At 47.5% G+C, this 23,799-nt stretch overlaps 1 protein-coding gene across 1 annotated transcript; it reads left to right on the forward strand.

The window, feature by feature from the left end:
- Positions 1–710: 710 nt before the first annotated feature.
- On the forward strand, positions 711–7,153 carry skor2 (SKI family transcriptional corepressor 2). The gene is made up of 4 exons (XM_078198085.1): positions 711–2,433; positions 5,097–5,162; positions 6,429–6,527; positions 7,068–7,153. The coding sequence occupies exons 1-4, from the start codon at positions 711–713 to the stop codon at positions 7,151–7,153; spliced, it is 1,974 nt and encodes a 657-aa protein (XP_078054211.1).
- The last annotated feature ends 16,646 nt before the right edge of the window (positions 7,154–23,799 follow it).

A 23,799-nucleotide genomic window follows, 5' to 3' on the forward strand; every position in this document is an offset into this window, starting at 1 on the left:
CGCTTCCAATAGTATCCACCTGGACAGGTCGCCCCCCCACCCCCCGCTTCTTTTCAAGGCCAGTTTTGTAATGCTAAGTTACCAGAATTTGCCCTCCCCCTCCCTCCCTCCCTGCCCCCCAGCACTGTTTCGCTTCCTGGCAGCGATTACTTTATATATTTTTAAAAAATATATTTGAAAATAAATCACCAGTCATCAATTGGAAACGAAGTGAACAGGAGCTTCTTTTGATGAATTAATGACTGGAAGCAAACCTGACCCAAGCGAAGGGACGTTGCCCAGAATAACCCGGCTTTTCCTGTTAACATTACCTTACAAATAAGCGGGGGGGGGGGGGGCGGGGGGGGGGGGAGGTGTTTCATTCCTGGGTCGGGCCATTTATAAAACAACTAAAAAGGTTCATAGGAATGTTTATGTCTAATTGTCAGTTTTTGACAAGTCGTTCTCCTATATTGATTAATCTATGACTGTACACACCAAAAAACATTTTACAATTTCATTAGCGCCCAACTTATATTGAATCAATCTTACTGTGTTAATATCTGGGAACGAAAGACCTTCACCGACCGCCACGGTGTGATCGATGGTCTATTAAGGTGTATTGTAATATTGATCATATTATGAAACTCTAAGCCCTTTTCACTGTTTTAATGTTATTTTTTAATATCGCAGGTGCGAAGAGAGGCGCTTCCAAATAAACGCCAGGCATTATGGATAGCGTCTCCACTCCTCTGCCTGCACCCACTGATGTTTCACTCTCAGCGCCGACCAGTTCCTTTGAGCCGGATTCCCTAAGTCAGCAGAGATCTCCCCACATCCCCATGAAGCCGAATCAGGTGGGCCAAGTCATCCTGTACGGAGTGCCCATCGTGTCACTCATCATCGATAACCAGGAGAGGCTGTGTCTGGCTCAGATCTCCAACACCCTACTGAAGAACTACAGCTACAATGAGATCCACAACAGGAGGGTGGCTTTGGGGATCACCTGTGTCCAGTGCACCCCGGTCCAGCTGGAGATCTTGCGCAGAGCTGGGGCCATGCCAATATCATCGAGGAGGTGTGGGATGATAACCAAGAGAGAAGCCGAGAGACTTTGCAAGTCCTTTCTGGGCGAGAACAAGCCTCCAAAGCTGCCTGACAACTTTGCTTTCGACGTGAGCCACGAGTGTGCTTGGGGGAGCAGGGGAAGTTTTATACCCGCCCGTTACAACAGCTCAAGGGCTAAGTGTATCAAGTGCACATATTGCAGCATGTACTTCTCCCCCAATAAGTTCATCTTCCATTCTCACCGCACGCCCGAGGCTAAGTACACCCAACCCGACGCTGCCAACTTCAATTCGTGGAGGAGACACTTGAGGTTGACCGACAAGAGTCCCCCACAAGACCTGACCTATGCCTGGGAAGATGTGAAAGCTATGTTTAACGGAGGCAGCCGGAAACGTGCCCTCCCTGGAGCCTGCGGCTCCCTGGGTTCAGTGAAGGCTGTGAATAATGTTATCACCCACATGATGGGCCCAGAACTCTCTCACAAGAGGGCCAGGTTTGCTGAAGACGAGGAAGATGGAAGCAGCGCCTCCTCTCGGAAAAACCTGCGGAACTATCCAGTCATCCCGGTCCCCAGCAAAGGGTTTGGGATGCTACAGAAATTCCCCGCCGCCTCCCTGTTTCCCAATCCTTACACCTTCCCTGCCTTCGGCCTGTGCCAGAAAAAGGACGAGGGGGACTCCCTTGCCGGGGAGCAGAAGCAGGGTGGACTATCCGGACTCCTTTGGCCGGGCAGGAAGGATGCCTTTTACCCCCCACTCTGCATGTTCTGGCCACCGAGGGCGGCGAACGGCATCCCAGTGCCAACCTACCTCCAGCCCCAACCCAGTGCCATCACCTCGGTGGGGGAAACACCCAGCCTGAGGCAGACCTTCCTGGATCTGTCTGACCAAAGCGAAGCTGCTGGCCTGGCCACGCCGAGGGACAACTTGTTTGACAGGGAGAACGTGAGCAGCCCCGGCACGCCCGAGCACAGGCTGCCCGCCGACAGCAGGGTCAAGCTGCTGGAAGTGTCTGCGTTCACCGCCAGGAAGCAGAGCTACCTCTCGGCCTTCAGGCCGGTGGTCAAAGACATCGGCAGCATTGCCAAGCTGCATGGCAACGCGGAGGAGTTCGGGTCCGACCGACACCCCTCGCCGGGTACAAGCTGCAGTTACCACAGCGACAGCGGGGAGAGTGAGGAGGAGCAGGAGGTGGATGTGGAAACCAACAAGCTGTCCGGCGAAGGGCAGGAGGAGGCGATCTCTCTGGGGCAGTACACCCAGAGCAACCTCCAGCAGCAGCAGCAGGATAACAGCGGATTTAAGGGGAGTAAAGACAAGATCCATTTCTGCAGCGCCAAAGTGGAATCGAGCGTGGGCAAGGCAGCCGGGAAGGAAGATGCCAGCAGTAATAAGGGGCCCACTCCCTGCGACCCAGCAGCATTGGAGCAGCCCGCTTACAAAGATGTAAATATCACCTTTCGGCTATTTAGCTAATTATTACTTGAACACAGCTTTGGGCGAGAGTAAGAGGTGCGGTTAAAGACGGTCGTGTCCCTAAAGAAATCAATAATGCAATAATATAATCTGGAAATTCCAATTCATAATTTGATTCTGTGTACTGTGTGCTTTTCATCTCCATGTATTATTTTTTTTTGCTTTCCCGGGACTTTTGTTCAACACACATTGGAGTTGCCTTCACTCCCATTGCACAGTGTGTATGGTGCAAGGTTTACAATGTGTTAACATTCACAGCAGCACTCCAGTCGGCGAGATGCCTCTCCCTTATTTTTCGAATGTTCTAATATTTCCTATGTATATATATATATTCTTTTATCTTCCAACAGGGTCTTAAAAATGGAACCAAAAAGCATTCACTCTATTCTAAAAAAGATGAAGATAGTTTTTCTAGTAAGTACAAAATGACCCACGTCTAAACAGAGCCTTGCAATATAATACAACTCAGCATTTCAAAGCGCAAGCCCCAAACGAAAGTTTAAACGAATACACTTTATATACCTGGCCCTATGTCTATCAGTGGTCCTGTGTTAATTTTTGGCCCTCTATATCTTTGACTTCTGTTTACTTGTGACCCAGGATTTATTTATTTATTCTTTGACGGGATGTGGGTGCCGCTGGCTGGGCCAGCATTTACCGCACATCCCTAATTGCCCTTGAGAAGGTGGTGGTGAGCTACCCTCATGAACCCCTGCAGACCATGTGGTGTCGGTTACATCCACGGCGCTGTGAGAGAGGGAGTTCCAGGATTTTGACCCAGTGACAGTGAAGGGACGGCGATATGTTTCCAAAATTGACAGCGTGTGTCTATTCATGACCATGTGTTTGCGACCCCGGATCTAAGACCATCATTTTGTCTCTGGGCTTGTTTATCTGTGACCCTGAGTTAATTTTCGACCTTCTGTTTACTTCTTTGACATTCTGTTTGTCTGTGACCCTGTCGGTGACCTTGATTACCCCCAACCATATTTCTACCTATAATTAATCCGGTGTTTACTGTTTGTGTCTGTGTTTGACTGTCTTTGTCTCTATGCTGCACTGATGTTTCTTTACTATGTTACAGTTGAGGCTAAACAACAGGATTGTTTCGCAGAAGAGTCTGACAGTCCGGGAGTGGGGTTCTGGCGGGAACCTGGGGGTAAGCAAGCAATCGTGAATAGAAAGATGTCCCTGTTCATAACATAAATTAAAACTTGTTTTTGACTTTGATTTGATTTATTATTGTCACATCTATTGGGATACAGTGAAAAATATTGTTTCTTGCGCGCTATACAGACAAAACATACCGCTCATAGAGTATGTAGGGGAGAAGGAAAGGAGAGAGTGCAGAATGTAGTGTTACAGTCATAGCTAGGGTGTAAAGAAAGATCAACTTAATATAAGGTAGGTCCATTCAAAAGTCTAATGGCAGCAGGGAAGAAGCTGTTCTTGAGTCGTTTACTTAATTATTTCGAATACTTAAAATTACAAAAAAAATTATGAATACACAAAAACTATTCTACAAGTGCTAAGTTCAAAAGGATAGCAAATAAATAGTTATGATCTGGCTGGGTTATAAATAAATCAGCAAAATGGGCTAAATTAATTTGAGTTTGCAATAAGGAGAGACAGAATGAAACAAAGTTATCAGGTGCAATTAGCAACCTGCAGATTTGAACCTGTAAAATGGAAGATTGAAAGGGACAAAATAAAATGAGCGACCTTCAGGAAGATATATTTTACAATAAGTAACATAATGCAATAATGTTCTATTTCAAAAACCGTATGTATGAAGCTTGTTGCTTTTAATATTTGGCAACAGAGATAATAAAGGTGTTTTATGACAGCCATCAACACTGATATCATCTGGCTCATAATGAGCCTCGCATACAATACATTAGAAAATTCCCTTTATTATCTTAAACAAATTAAATGAATCCACCTTTTCTTATTGCTAAATGTCGCCAAGGGCTTTACCTAAGACAGCAAAGGACGTGATTAGAAGTTCTGATGCCGCGTCTCAATTGCATTGAGCGGGGGAGGTATCTGTTCTAGGGGGAGGGAGAGAGAGAAAGAGAATCTAATTTGCCATTTATGTAATGCAAACTCGTTTGGCTTTGTCGATTCACGGTTAATTGACTGTCAAACGAGGTTGTTATCCTGGGGCTATGTCTGCAAATTTGCCTGTCAGATGAGAGAGAACATTGAGGGTTCAGAATGAGCAGAAATACATACGCCTTTTTTTTTTGGTCTTATTAGGGGGAGGAGTCCCGACAACATACACACCACATACCATTTTATTTAAATACCAGTTTCCCTGGAGAAATTAATAATGCTTTAGATTGTCTGTTTTATTTCACTATAGCAAACATTGTCCCTGTTAAAAAAATCTGGGTAGACGCAATTAATGCAGCTGCAATAGGGTAGCTTTAAAAAAACATCGAAGCATTGACGGGATCTATCCCCTCGTTAAAAGAACCAACAATTACAATAAGTGAAACCTTGTCCAATATTGATTTGGAAAGTTAAACTCTCAGCAAGGTTCTAAAAGAGTTGTATCTGTTTATTGTATAGGTGACCAGGCGCAAGAATCAACGTCACCACTTTCTGTCAAAACTGATGTGGAAAATATGGAGAAGGGTAAATCCTGTTCAGTATATACATGTGGCGTGTCTGTGTATCTACAACAGCCACTTAAGATATGTAAATACCCTGTAAACAACGGCTACTTGCATTGATGTAGCGCCTTAAATAAAACCTCCCAAGGCGCTTCATTGGAACGTAGGCAAACACAATAGACACCACTATTGATTATCTTTAAAGACCATACCAGTGTCTATCTAACACATTGATTTATCTATCTTCATTTTGTGCACTATTTAAACCTATGCATATCATTTACATAGGTACGGGAAGAGAATAGGGAATGCTAGTTACATATATCACACGCCCCTTTACATCCGAATTTTCACCCTTTAATCATTTACATGTTAATCTGTTTCAATTCCTCCGCGTCTCTTCCCATTATAACAATATAGTCGGCTAAAGTGTATTTTGATGTCTTCGAGTAAGCGCAAGCAATATCAACACTCGCTTTAACAACGCTTCCTTCATTTTAAGGAGATATGCTTCATATGTTCCCTCCATATTTCGTATGATCTTCGTTGTTAGAGAATATACCTTTGACAATTCCTTCTTCTGTAACCAAACTGTAATGGTTTTTTTTATCTTCACCCCCTTAGACCAGTGTTTAAAACCTCTACGTGTCACATCTGTAAAGCGCGCACTGCCAGGAATGTTACTAAAAGACAGCAAGCTATATAATCACACAAGACTTCGCAACAATGTTGGCCATATCACTCTACTACTATGTTACTACTGTGTTATGTTATTCCAACATTTTTACAAGAGTTTTGTCTTCCTTTTTGGTGGCCGCGATTAACCCACAATTCAGTAGCTGCTGCTATGTCATTCGAGTTAGCGAGATAACAAATGGTATCATAAATATTAGACAGGTAAATGGGAAAAGAGATTTAGATAAAATTGTTCATAAATAAACGATGAAGGGAAAACATAAAGGACAGAGATAGATGGGTCCGTGGCTCTCCATAGGAATGTACATAGCTGTGAGGGGCATAAAGATGAAGGATAGGCAATGCGGATTATTATTAAGCGATATAAAAGACTGATAAAACATATGTAAATAGCGGAGTCAGACCAATGGACAAGTAAAATGGAGCTTTAGGCTTTTGATAGAAAACATATATATAAAAAAAGCAGACGAATAAAGAGAACCCTTCTACCTATTTATCGACAAGTGTATTAGATTTCTAACTGTGCAATTGGAAATTCTGATGCCCTCTGTCAATGTGGCCTTCTTTAAATCACATCCCTCGTTTTCCCCAGAAGAACTTCAGAAAGTATTGTTGGAGCAGATCGACCTGAGGCGGAGATTGGAGCAGGAATTTCAGGCGTTAAAGGGTAACGCTTCTTTCACTGTTGTCAGTAAGACATTCTTTTTCTCCTTTCTTGTACCGTGTTTGCTGTACTGAATTCGGTCCACAGCGGTGCCTGTCCGCAGGCAGGACCAGGACACACATACCTTGGCTATTTTACAACAGTAACATACGTTCAATAACAAAAAAAAAGTGCAACTATTTTAAGATGATCAATAATTGGAAAGTATTTTTCTCAGATGTTTGTATCTGCATTACAACCTGCCTGCTGCCGGCACCGCCCGCGAGTAAATATTAAACATTGTTAGTTTGTGCTGCAATTGGTAATTCTTCATTGCGATAGCCTTCGGGATGACCTGCATGTTACTGTGCATTTACATCGGTGAAAGTACGACTCTCAGCTTTTGATCTTTGAGGGTGTAAAGACATGTTGTAAAATGTCAAACTGGGGAAATAATTCCAGATGATTAGAATGAGGCTTCGGTTTGTAAGCGCCCTGGGGAGAATTTAAACATCTTGCCACCTGTATGAGTCCGAGGTTAATCTGACCCACCGTTTTGTTTTGTTTATTTATCTACTAATTGATCAGATAATTTCCAGGAGCAGATGAAGCGGGAACTGGCGTACAGGGAGGAGATGGTTCAGCAATTACAAATGGTGAGGTGGACTTTCTAATCTCTTTCAGATACTTGTTACTGTTGTGTGTCTGTTTCGGGAATTAGGTCGCTTGTTCATGCTGTTTGGTTACTTCGCCATTTGCCGGTTTCAAAATGTTAAACAATCATAGCAAAATATTATCCAGGACTTTATCCTACATTTCAGGCGCGTCTAAATCTTTGAGGACAGGTGTGTTGATTTGGAGAGAGTGGGAGATCCTTCCATTTTTTTCTTGCCTCTCTGTGTAATATTACCAGCAGCCTGGTACTGTAGTCATGGATAAACTATAGCATAGCGGTTATGTTAGCGGAATAGTGATCCATTTAATGTAATCGCTTGTCTGTCCTCATGTAGCTAATCTGGGCCTGGCTGTCACCAGGGATGGGGGGGAGGGAAAAACATCAGGCAGAGTTGTCGCTTCTCCTTATTACTAACCTGGAAAATACACGGGCGTGAACAAAAGTTGAGACAATTGGACTTGGCTGTTCTCTCCCTCCCTTTCATTCATTGGAATGGTCCATCAATATACAAGCATTGTAAAATTCAATAGTCACAATCATGGTTTTGGCTCATGGCATAATCAAGCAGTCTTATAACATGCCATGTCTTATACACTTTGCAATACATTACAGTTTAAAGTTTATTTATTAGTGTCACAATAGGCTTACATTAACAAAGTTACTGTGAAAATCCCCTCCTAGTCGCCACACTTGGCGCCTGTTCGGGTACACTGAGGGGAAATTTAGCATGACCAATACACCTAATCAACATGTCTTTCAGACTGTGGGAGGAAACCTGAGCACCCAGAGGAAACCCACACAGACACAGAGAGAACGTGCAGACTCTGCATAGACAGTGACACAAGTCGGGAATCGAACCTGGGTCCCTGGCGCTATGAGGCAGCAATGCTAACCACTGTATATTATCCTGTTGGAACACATTCCAAGCCGTACATTTTCCACTCATTGGCATGTTCTAGATTATTCATTAGCCTATGTGTAACATACTTCAGACTGAATTGCCTGTATGTATCATTCTCCAGAATGTGCTCTCTCATCCATAACACTTTCCAATCTATAGGTAAAACTCTTCAACGTGTGTTTTATCCTTTTGGTGACATACTCCAAGCTGTGCTTCATTCTGTATATAGCACACACCGAACTTTGTTATCCTCCATGCAACACAGTCATGACACTCTCCAGAGTGCTTTATCACACATGTAATGTATTGGAGATGATGGTGTCCTGTATTTAAAGTCCTCCAGCTTGGATACTATCTGTATTTTGCATAACCCAGGCTGTGTTCCCGTTTCCTTCTGTTGGAGTAAAAACACTTGACATCTTTCTGAAAAAAAGAATCTCTTTGATTTTAAAAGATGCCATTAATGCCCTTAAGCCCTTTGTGGGAACACTGAAAAGGTTAAGCAGGAATTCTCTGCCACCTTGTGGCCTTGCTGATAGCTAGATTATTGTCGGCCCTGCTTAGCTTTTCTATTCATTTTACTTCCTCAGTATGAGGCTGCAATTGCCATCTAAGCAGTATGTATATTGCTGCTACACAGATACTTTCAAAGGGAAGTTCGATAAACATTGAGGTAGAAAGAAATAGAAGAATATCTTGTTAGGGTGAGAGAAGTAGTGTGGGAGGAGACTCAACACAAACTGGAGGGACAGCACCTCATCTTCCGATTGGGCACTTTACAGCCTTCTGGACTGAACATTGAGTTCAACAGTTCCAGAGGATGAACTCTCTCCTCCACCTTCATCCCATTCCCATTTATTTTATTCCATTTTGTTTCATCTCAATCATCCATTTTATCATCCTTCTTTTTCACTTCTATTTTTCCACTTCTCCATTCTAGCTCTCCCATCCCCCCGCCCCCTCAGTGTAACTGCCACATTCCTTGGGCAGTCGTTTAACAATCTGTGTCTCTGTTCTGCCATTCTCACAGAATGATCACTTAATGGACACTCTTAGCACCTTCTCAGCCTTCTGTATCCTCATTTACATTCCCTTTGTCCAGTTTCACCCCCCCCCCCCCACCTCCATAGTATAAATCTCTGCTGATTCTCTTTGCTCTTAGCTCTGACGAAGAGTCATCTAGACGTTGGCGCTATCCTCTCCCCACAGATGCTGTCAGACCTGCTGAGATTTTCCAGCATTTTCTGTTTTTGTTTCAGATTCCAGCATCTCCAGTACTTTGCTTTTATCTTTATATTGCTGCCTACTTAAAGTAAGAGTTGCTTAACTGGGATCAGTAATTTTCCATTTAAAGAATTGAATGTGTGGTCCCTTGTCACACCAGCTAATGTAATAGCACCACTGCTTTCTAAATTTATAACGTTAATGTATCAGTTTAATGATTGACAGAGTTGTTGCTGCATTACAAGTGACTACTCTTCAAAAGTACTCCATTGGCTGTAAAGTGCTTTGGGACGTCTGGAGGTTACCAAATGTGCTATGGAAATGCAAGTCTGTCTCTGTTTCCTTTTTCCATTGTTGATTTTGTCTCCACTCGTGAGTCTGACCACAACAATCTTCCAACTTTGGTCCTCTTAGGTGAAATTGTATCCATTTCCTTGTGAATATGGAATGGCAGCAAATTTTATAAAGACACGCTTTGGTGCACAGTCTCAATCCCATGAGGAACATGTCCAAAGATGTGTGGGTTAGATTGATTGGCCATGTTAAAATTGCCCTTTAGTGTCCTGAGATGCGTAGGTTAGAGGGATTAGTGGGCAAAATATGTAGGGATATGGGAGTAGGGTCTGGGTGGGATTGTGGTTGGTGCAGACTCGATGGGCCGAATGGCCTCTTTCTGTGCTGTAGGGTTTCTATGGTTGCTATGTGAGGAAGTTGTGGATAATGTCACTGCCCTTTTTAAAAGTGTGTTCCTTGCGCGTAAGGGTCATTGCTTCCAGAAAAGTTATCTTGTGATAATTTTCTTCTATTTTATGCACTTCAAGGTGGAATATTTGTGCAGAGGAATTGAAAACTTTTCCTTTTTTTCCCACTTTGCCACCAGCTGTAAGCTCACACATTCCCAGGTCAGGTACAGCACAGAGTTATGAAAAGTAGAACTCTGCAAAACCATATGCCTCAGTCCCCAATCCTCCAACCACCTGCAACAAGCTCATGAGATAGTGCCAAGCACAGTTAAATCTGTAGTCCCTGGGATGCTAATGCTCAACCTGCAGGCCTCACTAGCAGGAGGGCATCAACAGTCTTCACCAGCAGCCCCTTTAACGTTTGATTGTTTTGACACCATATCAATCTTCTTGATGCTGCTACCAGCCTTTGCTCCTCTCATCCTCAGCTTCCTCACAAAACTTCCATCTAAGCTGCCAATAATCTACCACCATATCCACCTCATAATTCCATTCCACACATTCCTGCATCCAATCACAAGCTCTGCAAATTTCTGCAGCTTTCTTTGTCAACTCTGTCTCCAGCAGCATCTTCAACTTTACCGAGTATATATTCTCTATCTGCTGTGATCATCTATAAACAGTAAAGTGGCCTGAATGTAGTGTTCCCCTTAGGACAGGTGCTAACTCAAGTTTCAGACTTGAGATTCATTTCTTAGGGAAAAGTTGGTGAGATGCCACTGCCTTCCTCTCAGTTTTTACCTCTGAGCACCTTCCCTCAGCTGAACTGTAAACATGGCAAAAGACTGCCCACCTACACTTACGATGGCAGTGTGCCACCAGAGTGCCATCAGACACAAGTCAGTGGGTATCAAGCCAATACTCAGCATTGGAACATATCTTGCTGGAGCTGTCTGGACTAGCAGCCCAAGTTCAACTCTTCTGAGTCAGGGGTGAGAACACTGAAACAATGTTCACTCATTCATCGAACACAACCCAGAGTAATGCTTCAAAATACGACAGGGTGGCACGGTGGCACAGTGGTGAGCACTGCTGCCTCACAGCTCCGGGGACCTGGGTTCAATTCCGACCTTGGGTAACTATGTGGAGTTTGCACATTCTCCCCGTGTCTGCGTAGGTTTCCTCTGGGTGCTCTGGTTTCTTCCCACAGTCCAAAGATGTGCAGGTTAGGGGGATTAGCCATGATAAATGTATGGGGTTACAGGGATAGGGCAGGGGGAGGCCGAGGGGGCCTGGGTAAGTTACCCTGTCAGAGGGTCGGCGCAGGCTCGATGGGACAGTGGCCTCTTCTGTGCTGTAAGGATTCTATGATATTAGAATATTAAAAGGGAAATTGCTGGAATTATTCTGCAGCTTTGGCGCCATGTGTGGAGCAACAGTTTCAGATCTGTGACCTTTCATCAGAACCTTGAAGAAATTCTGCTCTTCATTTTGATTGGATTTCCATTCGTCTGGTCTGCCTTGTTCAACTCCGATCGATGCTTTCTGTTTTCCTTCTCCCATTTGATCAGCAATCACATTTCAACATCCACAGTATCTTACTTCAGGACATTGGGAAGAACTAACTTACTAAAAGAGTGTTAAATTACTGGAATAGTCAGTCAGTTAACATGACAGGGCCGGGATTCTCTCAAGAAAACTCTAAGTGTCGAATTCACATGAAAACTGGAGTAAATCATGCTGGTTTTTTCAGCAGGATTTTCAAAATAAATCTCTCACACTCTGCACTGCAGAATGCCCTAGTGTGAATCTCGAGAAAAATCAGGAGAGGCTGGCAGCATAGCGCTGAGCGGGTCACTGTGCATGCACTGATCTGTCAGTGCTGTGATCGGCGCATGTGCAGTGACCCCTGTTAGCCGGCCTGCCGATTGCTGGCCAGCTCGATCACTGGCCAGCCCTACGATCCCCGCATTGTTGGCTCTCCATTAGCCCCCAGGGTCCGAACCTGGCCCCCAAGTATACCCAGGCCAGCCTTGCCCCTCCCACTCCCGCTCCCAGCCCGCCCCGTTCACTCACCGCCCTCTCCTCCCAGCCCCAATCAACCCCCTGGTCTCTCACCCCTCCCCCGGCAGCCCGACCACTCCTCCCCCCACCCCGATGTCCAGCCCCGATCGCTGGCCTCCCTCCCTCTGCTGGAATCCAAAGTGCAGAATGGCAGCGGGACCCCCCACCGATCCCCCTATTAGTCCCCACCCCCTTGCACTGCCCCATGCCCTATGGGTAGCGCCAAGGTTCCTCCCTGGGCATTGGAACTTTGCCCCTTGAGCAGTGCCATGGGGGCACAGGCTGGCACTGCGAAGGTGGCAAAACCCAGGGGGTACCAGCTCCCTGGCGCCCGACCCTCTGGGGTGTTCCGATTGCCCCCCCTTCACTCCAGCGGTGTTGGGCCGCTAGCTCCCCAAAAGTGGAGAGCTACTGTAAACCCCACTGGAGTGAAATACCCCTGGCGGGGGGAGATGCTAATGGGACCGGGCCTGCTAATTGTATTTAAAATATATTTAAATGTGTATTTGAATAATATATGCAGCTGCCCGCCGATTTCCGGAGCGGAGCTGATGTTGCTGGAAATCCGGCATTTGGAGACGCATTGGGGCGGGACGCCCAGCGCGGATCCTGTGAATCGGGCACCGCTTGAATCTGCCAGCCCGGATGGGAGAATCGCCCCCCCATTGGTAATACATAAAATGCCGTTTGATTATGACATTTGCTGAATTTGGATATTAGAGCTGAGCAGCCTAATTTCATGCCCTGACTATCTTTCTCCAACTACAATCAAAGCCATCATTTTCCACTCCCTCAGATACCTATACATCTCTAAGGTCAAATCATCAATCTCTCGTGAACAAAGAACAACAACAAAGAACAATACAGCACAGGAACAGGCCCTTCGGCCCTCCAAGCCCGCGCCGCTCCCCGGTCCAGGATTGAATCCTGAATCCAGGATCCCCGCCCAATTTTCCAGCCTATCTACCTACTAATATCCTATCCACCGAGCTGTCCCTCACAGCTACGATGCTTTGTTCATCACAACCTATTAACTCACCCCCACCCCCCCATTCCAGACCACGTGATCTCCAGGGAGAGGCGAAAACCCAGAGTGAAAACCCCAGGGCCAATATGGGGAAAAAAAAATCTGGGAAATTCCTCTCCGACCCCCTGAGGCGATCGAAACGAGTCCAGGAGATCACACTGGCCCTGATCGGAAAATGCTTCCCAACCCTATTCATTTCCACTTCCACGAACACCATCTGAATTCCCTGCCCCCGAGACAGGTTCCCAACTATCCGCAGTCTCGCTCTGTACTGGCACCTGCAAGATGATCATAGAATGAAGCCTTGAAATGAGAAACAAAGAACAATTAGCCCGCGCCACTCCCTGGTCCAAACTAGACCACTCTTTTGTATCCCTCCATTCCCACTCCGTTCATATAGCTGTCTAGATAAGTCTTAAACGTTCCCAGTGTGTCCGCCTCCACCACCTTGCCCGGCAACACATTCCAGGCCCCCACGACCCTCTGTGTAAAATATGTCCTTCTGATATCTGTGTTAAACCTCCCCCCCTTCACCTTGAACCTATGACCCCTCGTGAACGTCACCACCGACCCGGGGAAAAGCTTCCCACCGTTCACCCTATCTATGCCTTTCATAATTTTATACACCTCTATTAAGTCTCCCCTCATCCTCCGTCTTTCCAAGGAGAACAACCCCAGTTTCCCCAATCTCTCCTCATAACCAAGCCCCTCCATACCAGGCAACATCCTGGTAAACCTCCTCTGTACTCTCTCCAAAGCCTCCACGTCCTTCTGGTAGTGTGGCGACCAGAACTGGACGCAGTATTCCAAATGCGGCCGAACCAACGTTCTATACATCTGCAACATCAGACCCCAACTTTTATACTCTATGCCCCGTCCTATAAAGGCAAGCATGCCATATGCCTTCTTCACCACCTTCTCCACCTGTGACGTCACCTTCGTGGTTGTAATCTCAGGCTAAACCCAAAGGTGTAAACCCTGGGAATGCTCATATACCCAAAAACTGATGAAACTCAAACACATTTGAAGGTTTATAATACTTTGGCAGTCTCCCTGTTTCCGTAAGATATTATTAATTCAAATCATGAAAGCGCTTGTTGTCACCCAAGGTCCTCATCCCCATTGCCCCATCTGTGCCAAATTCCACCGCCTCCAGAGAACAAGGCTAATGGTTCTTGTCCTAACTTGGCATCCCGTCCATGGCATCATGGCCATGGCCATCCATTGCCCTCACCGCTTCTTTGACACTAGCTTGCTTCCAATGGTTCACTCCCTCCACAGTCATTTGGAACTCCTTCAGATGCTGTTCCTTCCCCCAGAGCCATCATTCCTTCTCCCAGCCTCTGAAATCTCTGTACTCGATACTTCTACTTTGTTACCTCCCTCTCTCCTTTCAAAAGGCTCCAAAAGACCCTTTTACTTGTCTACACATTGATCTTGCCCTGAACTGTTTTCTTCCAGCCTCATCAGCCAGGATTCAAAGGGTAGCATCGCATCATGGAATTACTTGGTTGTGGGTTCCAGTTCCACTCCAGAGACCTGAGTACAAAAATCTAGACTGACACTGTACTGAGAGCGCACTTTCCTGTCAAAGGTTTCTTCTTTAAGACTGGGGTCTCACCTGCCATTTGGAAGGTCCCATGGCAGGAGACATATCCCCGGGATCCTTACCAGCATTTGACCTTCAATCATGGTCACTAAAAACAGATTATTTGGTCACTATCATATTGCTGTTTGTGGGATCTTGCTCTGTGCAAATTCACTACATTACAGCTTTGCCTGTAAGCCAAGAGTATTTCTTTGGCTGGGAGGTGCTTTGGGTCTTCCTGCAGCAGTGAAAGGTGCTGCATCAATTCTTTGTTTTCCCCTTTCTCGCTCCTAATCCTAGGTCACTCATTTTGTCCACTGCTCTGTGAAAGTACCCTGAGATGTGAGTGTGGGGACAGCTGGAGAAAAATAAATTGTACTTGTCATTGAATGAATCCTATTGCTTCATGACAGCAGGAAAAGTAAACATCTCCCTCTAGTGGGGTAACACCTCAATTCCATTAAAGGGGAAGAAAATTTGGGTACTAGGGATGATTCTCCCATCCCACTGCGCTGATTTTAAGTGCAATGGGCCGGGAGACTTGAGTGGCTGATTCACGCGATTCATGCTGGGCATCCGGGCTTCCGTGCCTACGTTTTTTGGCGTCGATGGATCCACTGAACAGCGTAACAAACACTAGCTTGAGTTTACGTACCTTACCATCTATTTAGCGGGTCCGCAGTTAGAATCTCCACCCCCGCTCGCGTCTCCCCCTCTCACTCTGGTGTGACATCACGCTGACGGGGATTTCAACTGCTCCATAAAAGTCAGGAGCTGGTGTGGCAGCGTTGAACAGGAGTAAGGAGGTAAGTTTTATGGAGGTGCAGCTCCTGGAGTGCAGAGGATGTTGGAGGCCCTGGAAAATTTCTGCTTGCTGTGGGGAGAGCTGGGAGTGCTGTCCCCAGGCCCAGGGATGTTCCGTGTAGTCTCTGTGGGGTGGGGTGGGCGCCTTTACTGAGTGCTGGTCAGGCTACTATCTGCAGCCATTGGGCTGTTCCATTTCTCTGGCGTTGGGGTGTGGTGAGGGACCGGACTGAGTGCTGGGGTTTTTTTTGGGGGGGGGTGGAAGAGTGCACCATGTGCTGCTTGATGGCTCACCAGTTCAGGCAGCCGGTGCTCCAAGCAGGGGCGCTCATGTTAACACAGACACTCATACTGCATGTGCTCCGCAGTGAATGGGAACCCATCTTGTGATAATTAGGAGTCTGTCCCTGCCCCGTGTCCCTGGCCTGTAACACATGCCTGGAAGGGGATGCTGTAGTTGCGCTCATGGCAATGGCTCAAGGGGACGCAATGGTCATGCCCGCATACCAACCTGCATACTCCCCCTGCCAGCCGTGTTCACGATGTCAGTGGCAGGCAACCTAATCAAGCAACGCATGGCACCACAGATTGTGTTGTGTTGCCAGCATCTACGAGAGGGGGTATTGGTCCCAGTGAGGGATTGGGGGGAGGAGGGGGAGAGGTGGTGCTGGGATAGTTACAAGCAATGACATGAATCTATCAATCTCTCTCCCTCTAACCCCCACTGTGCAGAATGGATCTCGGTCTCACTGATCTAGAGCTGCCATCATGGTGGTGGCTGAGGAGGAGGCAGCTCAGGAGGTGGAGGGCGTGGGGAGGCCACTCCAGGAGCAGCCAATGCAGGCCCTCAGGAAGGAGGACAGGGGGCTACCGCTGATGGCCATGAGGTGGGAGAGCAGTCACCCGATAGGGTGGCCAGGAAAAGGAGGATGTGGAGGCCTAGGCAGTACCAGACCAGAACATCATTCGAGGGGTTGTCAGAGGTTATGTGCCATCACCGGCTCCACCTATCCAAGGAGACGCTCCGGCACCTGTGTGAGGTGCTTGAACACCTGGCACCCGAGGGCAGGGGCAGCCACCCGCTGCCAGTAGAAGTTAAGGTGATGGTGGCACTTAAGTTCTATGCAACAGGGTTGTTTCGGGTACCCAGTGGCGACCTTTGTGGAATCTCTCAGGCCTCAGTCCACAGATGTGTTCGCCAGGTGACAGATGCCTTGTGCCCCCGAGCAGGCCAATACATCCATTTGATGTTGGGCAGGCTCAGCAGGAGGCCCGGCCTGCAGGCTTCGCCGCCATTGCTGGGATGTCCAGGGGGCAGTGGGTGGGACACACATTGCCCTGCGGTCCCTGCAAGGTGAGGGGCAACCATTTATCAACTGCAAGGGTTTCCATTCCCTCAATGTTCACATCGTATGCGACCATCGGATGAACATCATACAGGTGTGTGCACGCTACCCATGGAATGTCCATGCCAGCTATGTGTTGAGGCAGTCGGACATCCCTGGGCTATTTGAAGACCAGCCCAGGCTGCTGGGATGACTCGTGGGGGACAGGAGCTACCCTCTGAGGTCATGGCTCATGACACTAGTGTGGAGGTCTGAGACCGAGGCAGACGCCCGGTCTGTAGTGGAGCGGTGCACAGGCTTGCTGAAGATACAATTTACTGCCTGGACCACTCTGGGGGTGCCGTCCAGTGTGACCCTGCGTCTGCCTCACGCATTATAATTGTCTGCTGCATTCTGCACAACATCGTGCAGCACTGGGGAGACCAGCTGGAGGAGGAGGATTGGCACTAGACAGTAGTGGACGGCTTGCCATATGAGGAGTTGGAGGATGGAGGGCAGGTGGCGATGGCAGGTGCCCGGCAGGGCAGCAAGGGAGGCTCTAATAGCAGCCTGCTCCACATTGCTGGTGCCATGCAATGTGGGGGCTGCTCCCAAAATTCTTCCACTATATCCCAGGAGCCACTGCAGCCCCCCACCCTTCCCCACCCTTTCTCCACCCACCCCCCTGACCTCGAGAAACATCACAACCAGTTAATGGGCCTGGGCTGGCCATGCTAGCGAGTCTTTGGTGAAGGCTGGAGGAGGATGCGACTCGCTGTAAGGCACACTGGGAGCTTGCCCCTGGTACCACCCCTACCCGCTCTCCAAATGCACACTGCCACCTAGGCCCACATAGCAGAAACGGTTGGGAATACAAGCGTGTGGGCAATGGATTGGGAGATTCGATCTATGCGATGCCAGGGGGTTGGTGTTTGATTATGCGTCCGGTGGATGCTGGGGAAAGCAGGACAGGCTGTCTGTAACTTTTGGCCAATGAGCTAGTGTCGCGCAGTACAGCAGTCTGCGCCTCGATGTGTGGGGCTGGGATACACTCAGCTCTGTGGCGGGAGAATCAGGGACAGATTATCACAGCTGTCGGGTGCAAATAACATTTAATTTTTTTTATTCATTCGTGGGACATGGGCGTCGCTGGCAGGCAAGCAGTTAGTGCCCATCCCTCGTTGCCCTTGAGAAGGTGGTGGTGAGCTGTCTTCTTGAATCGCTGCAGTCCATGTGCTGTGGGTTGACCCACAATGCTGTTAGGGAGGGAATTCCAGGATTTTGACCCAGTGACTGTGAAGGAACGGTGATATATTTCCAAGTCAAGATGGTGAGTGGCTTGGAGGGGAACTTGCAGGTGGTGTTGTTCCCATATAACTGCTGCCTTTGTTCTTGTAGATGGAAGTGGATGTGGGTTTGGAAGATGCTCTCTAAGGATCTTAACAGTGACAAAAACCTAACCCTGACTACTGGTGACTTTCATCTGTGCCCTCTTGGTGACCCTAAAACTTTCTAATCTTCTACCGCCTACTGCTTTGTCTAGGTGCTCCCCCAGGGTCACATCGGAGGAACAGGGGTCCAGCTGTGATCCGTGTCCTATTGCCTGGGCAGGCGTCCCACCCTTGGCAGGCGTCCCCTGGGGGACTGAAACCTGGAGGGCCCCAGCTGACTTGCGGATGGCATTGTTTTTGTGCCATCCTTTTCATCTCGCTGGCCCTGAGATGCCCCAGTGTGTGGAAGGGGGGAATAGGAAAGTTTTGGGATGTCTGGAGTCTCCTTGGTGGAAGGGTTCGAGCCCTTCCTCCTCCCTCAGGGTGCCCAGAGAACCTGGGGACACTCCATGGGACGTCAGGGTAGCTGGACTGAGCTCCAGAAGCTCCGGCATCACCTGATTCTGCCAGTCCTGGAGGCCCAGATGCGTCTGCCCCATGATGTGTGATCCCTCAGCCCTGGCCCTCTGAGACTTGGCCAAGCTCTGGAGCCCCTCAGCTACAGCATTCTGTGAGCAAGCCAGGCTCTGGAGCCCCTCAGCGGTAACCCTCTGAGACTGGGCTAAGTTGTCGATGCCACCCTTGCAGTGTTGGCCTGGTTACCACACTATGCCAGCACCACCTCCTGCAACAGCACTCTGTTGGACTCCTCTAAACAGCCTTGCCGTCGCAGCACAGTTACTGACAGCCCTTCCCCGGGTTTGCTGATGCATCTCCACCAGCCTTGGGATAAACGAATCCTGAGGCCTGGCATCTGGCTTGGGGCCAGCTGAATCCTGGCCTCCGGCAGACCTCCGTGTGCCCGAGCCCTTGGATGTGCCCGCCTTCACCCAATGTGCATCAGCGTCTGTGATGTCTTATCAGTAAGTGACCCAGAAGCCTCAGCACTAACATGCCCCACCGTGGTGATAGTCTCTGTGTTGGTGGATTGTGCTGTAGATGCCTGTGCCGAATCACTGGCTGTCCTCGAAGGATTCTTCAGGGCCTCCCTCTGAGGTGCTGTCAGAAGTGTCCATTGGAGTTGGTTCCTGAGCAGCAGTGGGGGGGGGCGTGACATCAGAAGAGCCTGGTTCATCAGGGTCCAGCACTGTAAGAAAGGACACACATTAGGGGAAGGGGGGAAAACCGCTCAAGCAGCATGGCACTTACCTCAAAAAAGACTCAGGAATAGGGTTCAGCTGATGCTCACTTGCATGCCGGATGCTGACCTGGCTGCTGGTGACCATTCGAGGTGCGAACCCCATGGCCAGCTCCAGGGCACGCTGCTCAGACCCAGTCAGCAGGCACAGCCTTGGTACTCCACCACCAGTTTTCTCCCCCTCACGCTGATTGCGCGCGGTTTTCTCCTGTGGGGAAATCAGGGGGATTGAAAGCATGATGTATGGAAGGGCATGGGGGGCAATGTGTGTCAGGGTTGGGGAGCTTGTGTTGGTCGTTTTGGGGAAATGGGTCCTCACTGGGGCTGCTGATTGAGGGGTGGGGGGAGGTTGCCACGGGGGTTGGAGGCAGTAATGGGGGTGGGGTGGGGGGGCGCGGTTATTGGCTGCCCTTGAGGTGCCTGGGGATGGTTTGACATTGTAAGCACAGCACATGTGCAGGTTTCAGAATGGGATGCACACTCACCCTTGCAGCCCGGAGAAGGCCGGTCATCTTCTTGTGGTACTGCTCACCGGACCGAGGGGTCGATCCTGGCATTCACTGCAGGTGTCACTGCCTCCAACATGATGCTTGCTCCGTGACCCTTGGGCGACAGTCCTGAGTAAGGCACAGCAGATGTCACGTCTCCTCCACTGTGTCCAGCAGGCGGGCCTGCTCAGTCTTCAAAAATCTTGGAGCACCTTTCTTTGGGGCCATGTCCCTGGTGTGACTGCCTGCGTGTCCATCATTGCAGCTTACATACAGCTCTGGCTTGTTAATGGAGTCCGGGTGCAGTCAGTTTGGGGCAGTCATGGGCCTGTTAGTTAAATTTCATTGTGAATAATTGTTATAAAGGGGAAGTTGATCCCCCCTCTGAGAAATAACACTTAGCCACTCAAAGAGAAGTACCTCACCTCATAATTTGATAAAAGTGTGTGAGAAGGGGGAATGTCTGTGCGTCAGCAACATTTTGTAGTTAAATCAAAATAACTACCTGACACTCTAAAATCAACAAGTAACACTTTATTTATCTAACTAACAGTGAACAGGTTAACTCAGCTATTAACAAACTGAATAAAACATTATTCTCATGGAATGCTGTTTACATAAACACAATTCCCACTTATTAACAATAAATAGAATTTTTAGTCACTTTCTAAATTTCAACCAAGTTTGTTGTCTTCCAGAATCTTCTGTCTGGAATCTGTCTTCATAGAATCATAGAAACCCTACAGTGCAGAAGGAGGCCATTCGGCCCATCGAGTCTGCACCGACCACAATCCCACCCCACATATTTACCCGCTAATCCCTCTAACCCAGGACTCTAAGGGGCAATTTTTAACCTGGCCAATCAACCTAACCCGCACATCTTTGGACTGTGGGAGGAAACCGGAGCACCCGGAGGAAACTCACGCAGACACAAGGAGAATGTGCAAACTCCACACAGACAGTGACCCGAGCCGGGAATCGAACCCAGGACCCTGGAGCTGTGAAGCAGCAGTGCTAACCACTGTGCTACCGTGCCGCCCCTGTCTTCTTTCACTATCTTCACTATTGAGATGAGGCTTTCTTTTAAGACATAAATGAGCTGTGGCAGAGAGCAGTTGCTGGCTGCCCCTCTCTCCCTCGAAAGCTGTGAGCTGTGGCAGGTACTCTTCTCGCGTTTGTGCCACTACCCCCCGTCCCTTATGCCCCTGATGACATACCAGCATCCCCACTATAGGATTGGTTCTCAAACATCAAAACATCAAATTTAAATCTAATAGGCTGCTGTTATCCAAGTGCCTAATTTAAATTAATTGGGCAAAATTCATGAGCAGCCCGTTGTCTTGGCAACACTACTGTTTGGTCTTTGATACAATGTTTCAGTCTGTGTACTGCATATGCACCTGCATCTTTAAAAACTTTTTTTTAAACTCTATAGGAAAAAGCACTACCTACAGTTTTCACCTCTTAGCATTTTACATTTTTTTATAATTTGACAAACAGCAACTTCATAACAATAATGTACAAGCAGCCTTGTTTCAATAGAGGGTGAGCCATCTCCAAAGATGCTGATTAGGTGAACTCAACAAGGTACTGTGGTCGGGACAGAGGAGCTGCAATGCTCAAGGCTCTCACACAATGAGGGGAAAGCTAATGGCATTTGCTACCAAATAAACCTGTTGGACTTTAACCTGGTGTTGTTAAAACTCTTACTGTGTTTACCCCAGTCCAACGCCAGCATCTCCACATCGGGAATGCTCACAGGCAGGCAGTGTGTGAAGTGGGTCGGGGGAGGGATGGGGAGGCCAATGATGTCTGGGTCACTGGGGGATGGGGAGTTGTTGACGGGAGTTTTTTTTTGAGGCTGTGCATTGCTAAAACTTAAGCTAAATACAAAGACTCGCAAACTCAGTGTCCTGATTCAAAGATGTGTCTTTATTTGACCATACGTATTGGGAGAGAGATGCAGGAAGGATTCCAACTTCTCTCTCAAATTACCTGAGCACAAGTGATATTCCATTTTCGAAGGTTTGTATTCCCCGCCCAATCTGTCATACAGACTGGATGGTCCAATTCCATTAATACACATTAATTACCTTGGCCAATAGCATTCTACCTCCTGACATAATTAGGAATTCATTGGCTAAGAGGACCCAAAAGTCCTTCCTCTATCGCTTAGCAACCTGCTTACGTACATCAGGTCGGTGTCAGACATGAGAATTGATAAGGAGTCACTTTCCCTGTCTGGCCGGCCATAAGGCTAAATACTTCCATTCATTGCAATTAACACTTTAACATTTCTATTCATTTATAATCTCAGCAATTCTCCAGCTACAAGGACTTTAATAGTTTTTAATCCCATCGTTACCAGAGAATGCGGTCTGTCTGATTTCACTTTTTCCCATTACGCTGTGGGGCAATTGCTTTTGGCCAAAGCTCACAAATACCTTTAAAATTACATTTCAAAGTTACAATACTTGTTAAAAATCCATTACTATTGATTATGTGTGTGGTTAATAAGCAATACCTATGCATAATATATGTAGGAGGCACCTCGTGCTACCTTTGGTAAAAGGCACATGATGGTCCCTAACTAACCTCCTTTGGTTTAAAAGCCCTTAAGGAAGGGTTTCAGTTTCCCCTGCCTCAGGAGTCCAGCGATGCCCGGGTCAGCGGGGGATGGCGAGGCCAGCGATTTTCTTGAGGGGGGGTGAGAGGCCAAGGAGTAAGAGGCCTGTGAAGAGGCCAATGTCCATGGAGGGGGGTTTGGGGGGGGCAGGGGGGGGGGGGCGGTGTAGTATGAGGCCAGCAATGTCCGTGGGGGGTTGAGGCCATTGATGTCTATGCTGGGAGGACTTGTTTAGTGATCCCCCAGAGATGTGCTCACACGCAGGGGTCCGCTCAGTGTGCTGATTTCAGCCTCTTCAGTGGGAATAGGTCCCACCCCTGCATTTTTAACTTGATTCAGGCTACTGTCCTCTGCACTGCACAGAGTGTGGGAGATTCATTTTGAAACTCCCACTGGAAAAACCAGTGCGATTTACTCCAGCTTTTACGCAAATTCAAAACTTAGAATTTTTTTGGGAGAATCGCCTCCTAAATGTTTTGCCACGTGAAGGTCCCCTTATTGTCCATCTCAATGTCTAAAAAATACAAATCATAAATACCTATATCGAAATGTTGTTCTTGAAATGTTGAGCTCCCCCAGAAACCATCATTTTTTTTGGTGCCTTCAAAAAATGTATGTATAGGTAAAGTAATATTGTTTTAAATAAAAGGACACTCAACTACAACCTTTACAGAAAAATGGCATTTAAGACAAGGAAGTGTATGTTTAACATTTATGACAACAATCTCCAGTGGGGTTTGTTTTGCTGCTGTAAGAGCTATCAGGATTTATACAGGGAACGCAGGTAAACACCGTTGCTACACATTTCATGGATGTTGCATAGTCCTGGTGAGAATTTCAGGTCATCCTCTTTATACACACTTTCACCTAATGGCCCACATTGGTTCCATCAATTTTAATTGTGTCTTAAAATATTGCCGGGGGGGGGGGTGCATTTTCCACTCTTATTTTCAGGGTGGGGGGTAATCAAACAGTAGTCCCAAAGTATCTTTTACACCGGTGGAATTACCCCGCCAATGACATAACGGGAATCCCCATTTGTATCTATGAAAGTCCCTTCACATTAAATTGTACATTCATGTTGGCGAGAGGGAGTGGGGGTTTTCCAGTTTTATTTCTTTTACATCAGGGCTGTCGTTTAAAAACAGTGCCCCGATCTTTTAAAAGCCAAAATTGCTAGCGGGCTCATTCAGAGCTCATCCCGCCAGTGTGACGTTGTGGGATCTGCCCCTTGAATTTTTTTGACAAAGCCAGAAATGCAGTTGGCAGCTACCCGCTGCTTTTTC

This window comes from Mustelus asterias, chromosome 1 (genome assembly GCF_964213995.1).
Source record: "Mustelus asterias chromosome 1, sMusAst1.hap1.1, whole genome shotgun sequence".
Classification (NCBI taxonomy): Eukaryota; Metazoa; Chordata; class Chondrichthyes; order Carcharhiniformes; family Triakidae; genus Mustelus; species Mustelus asterias.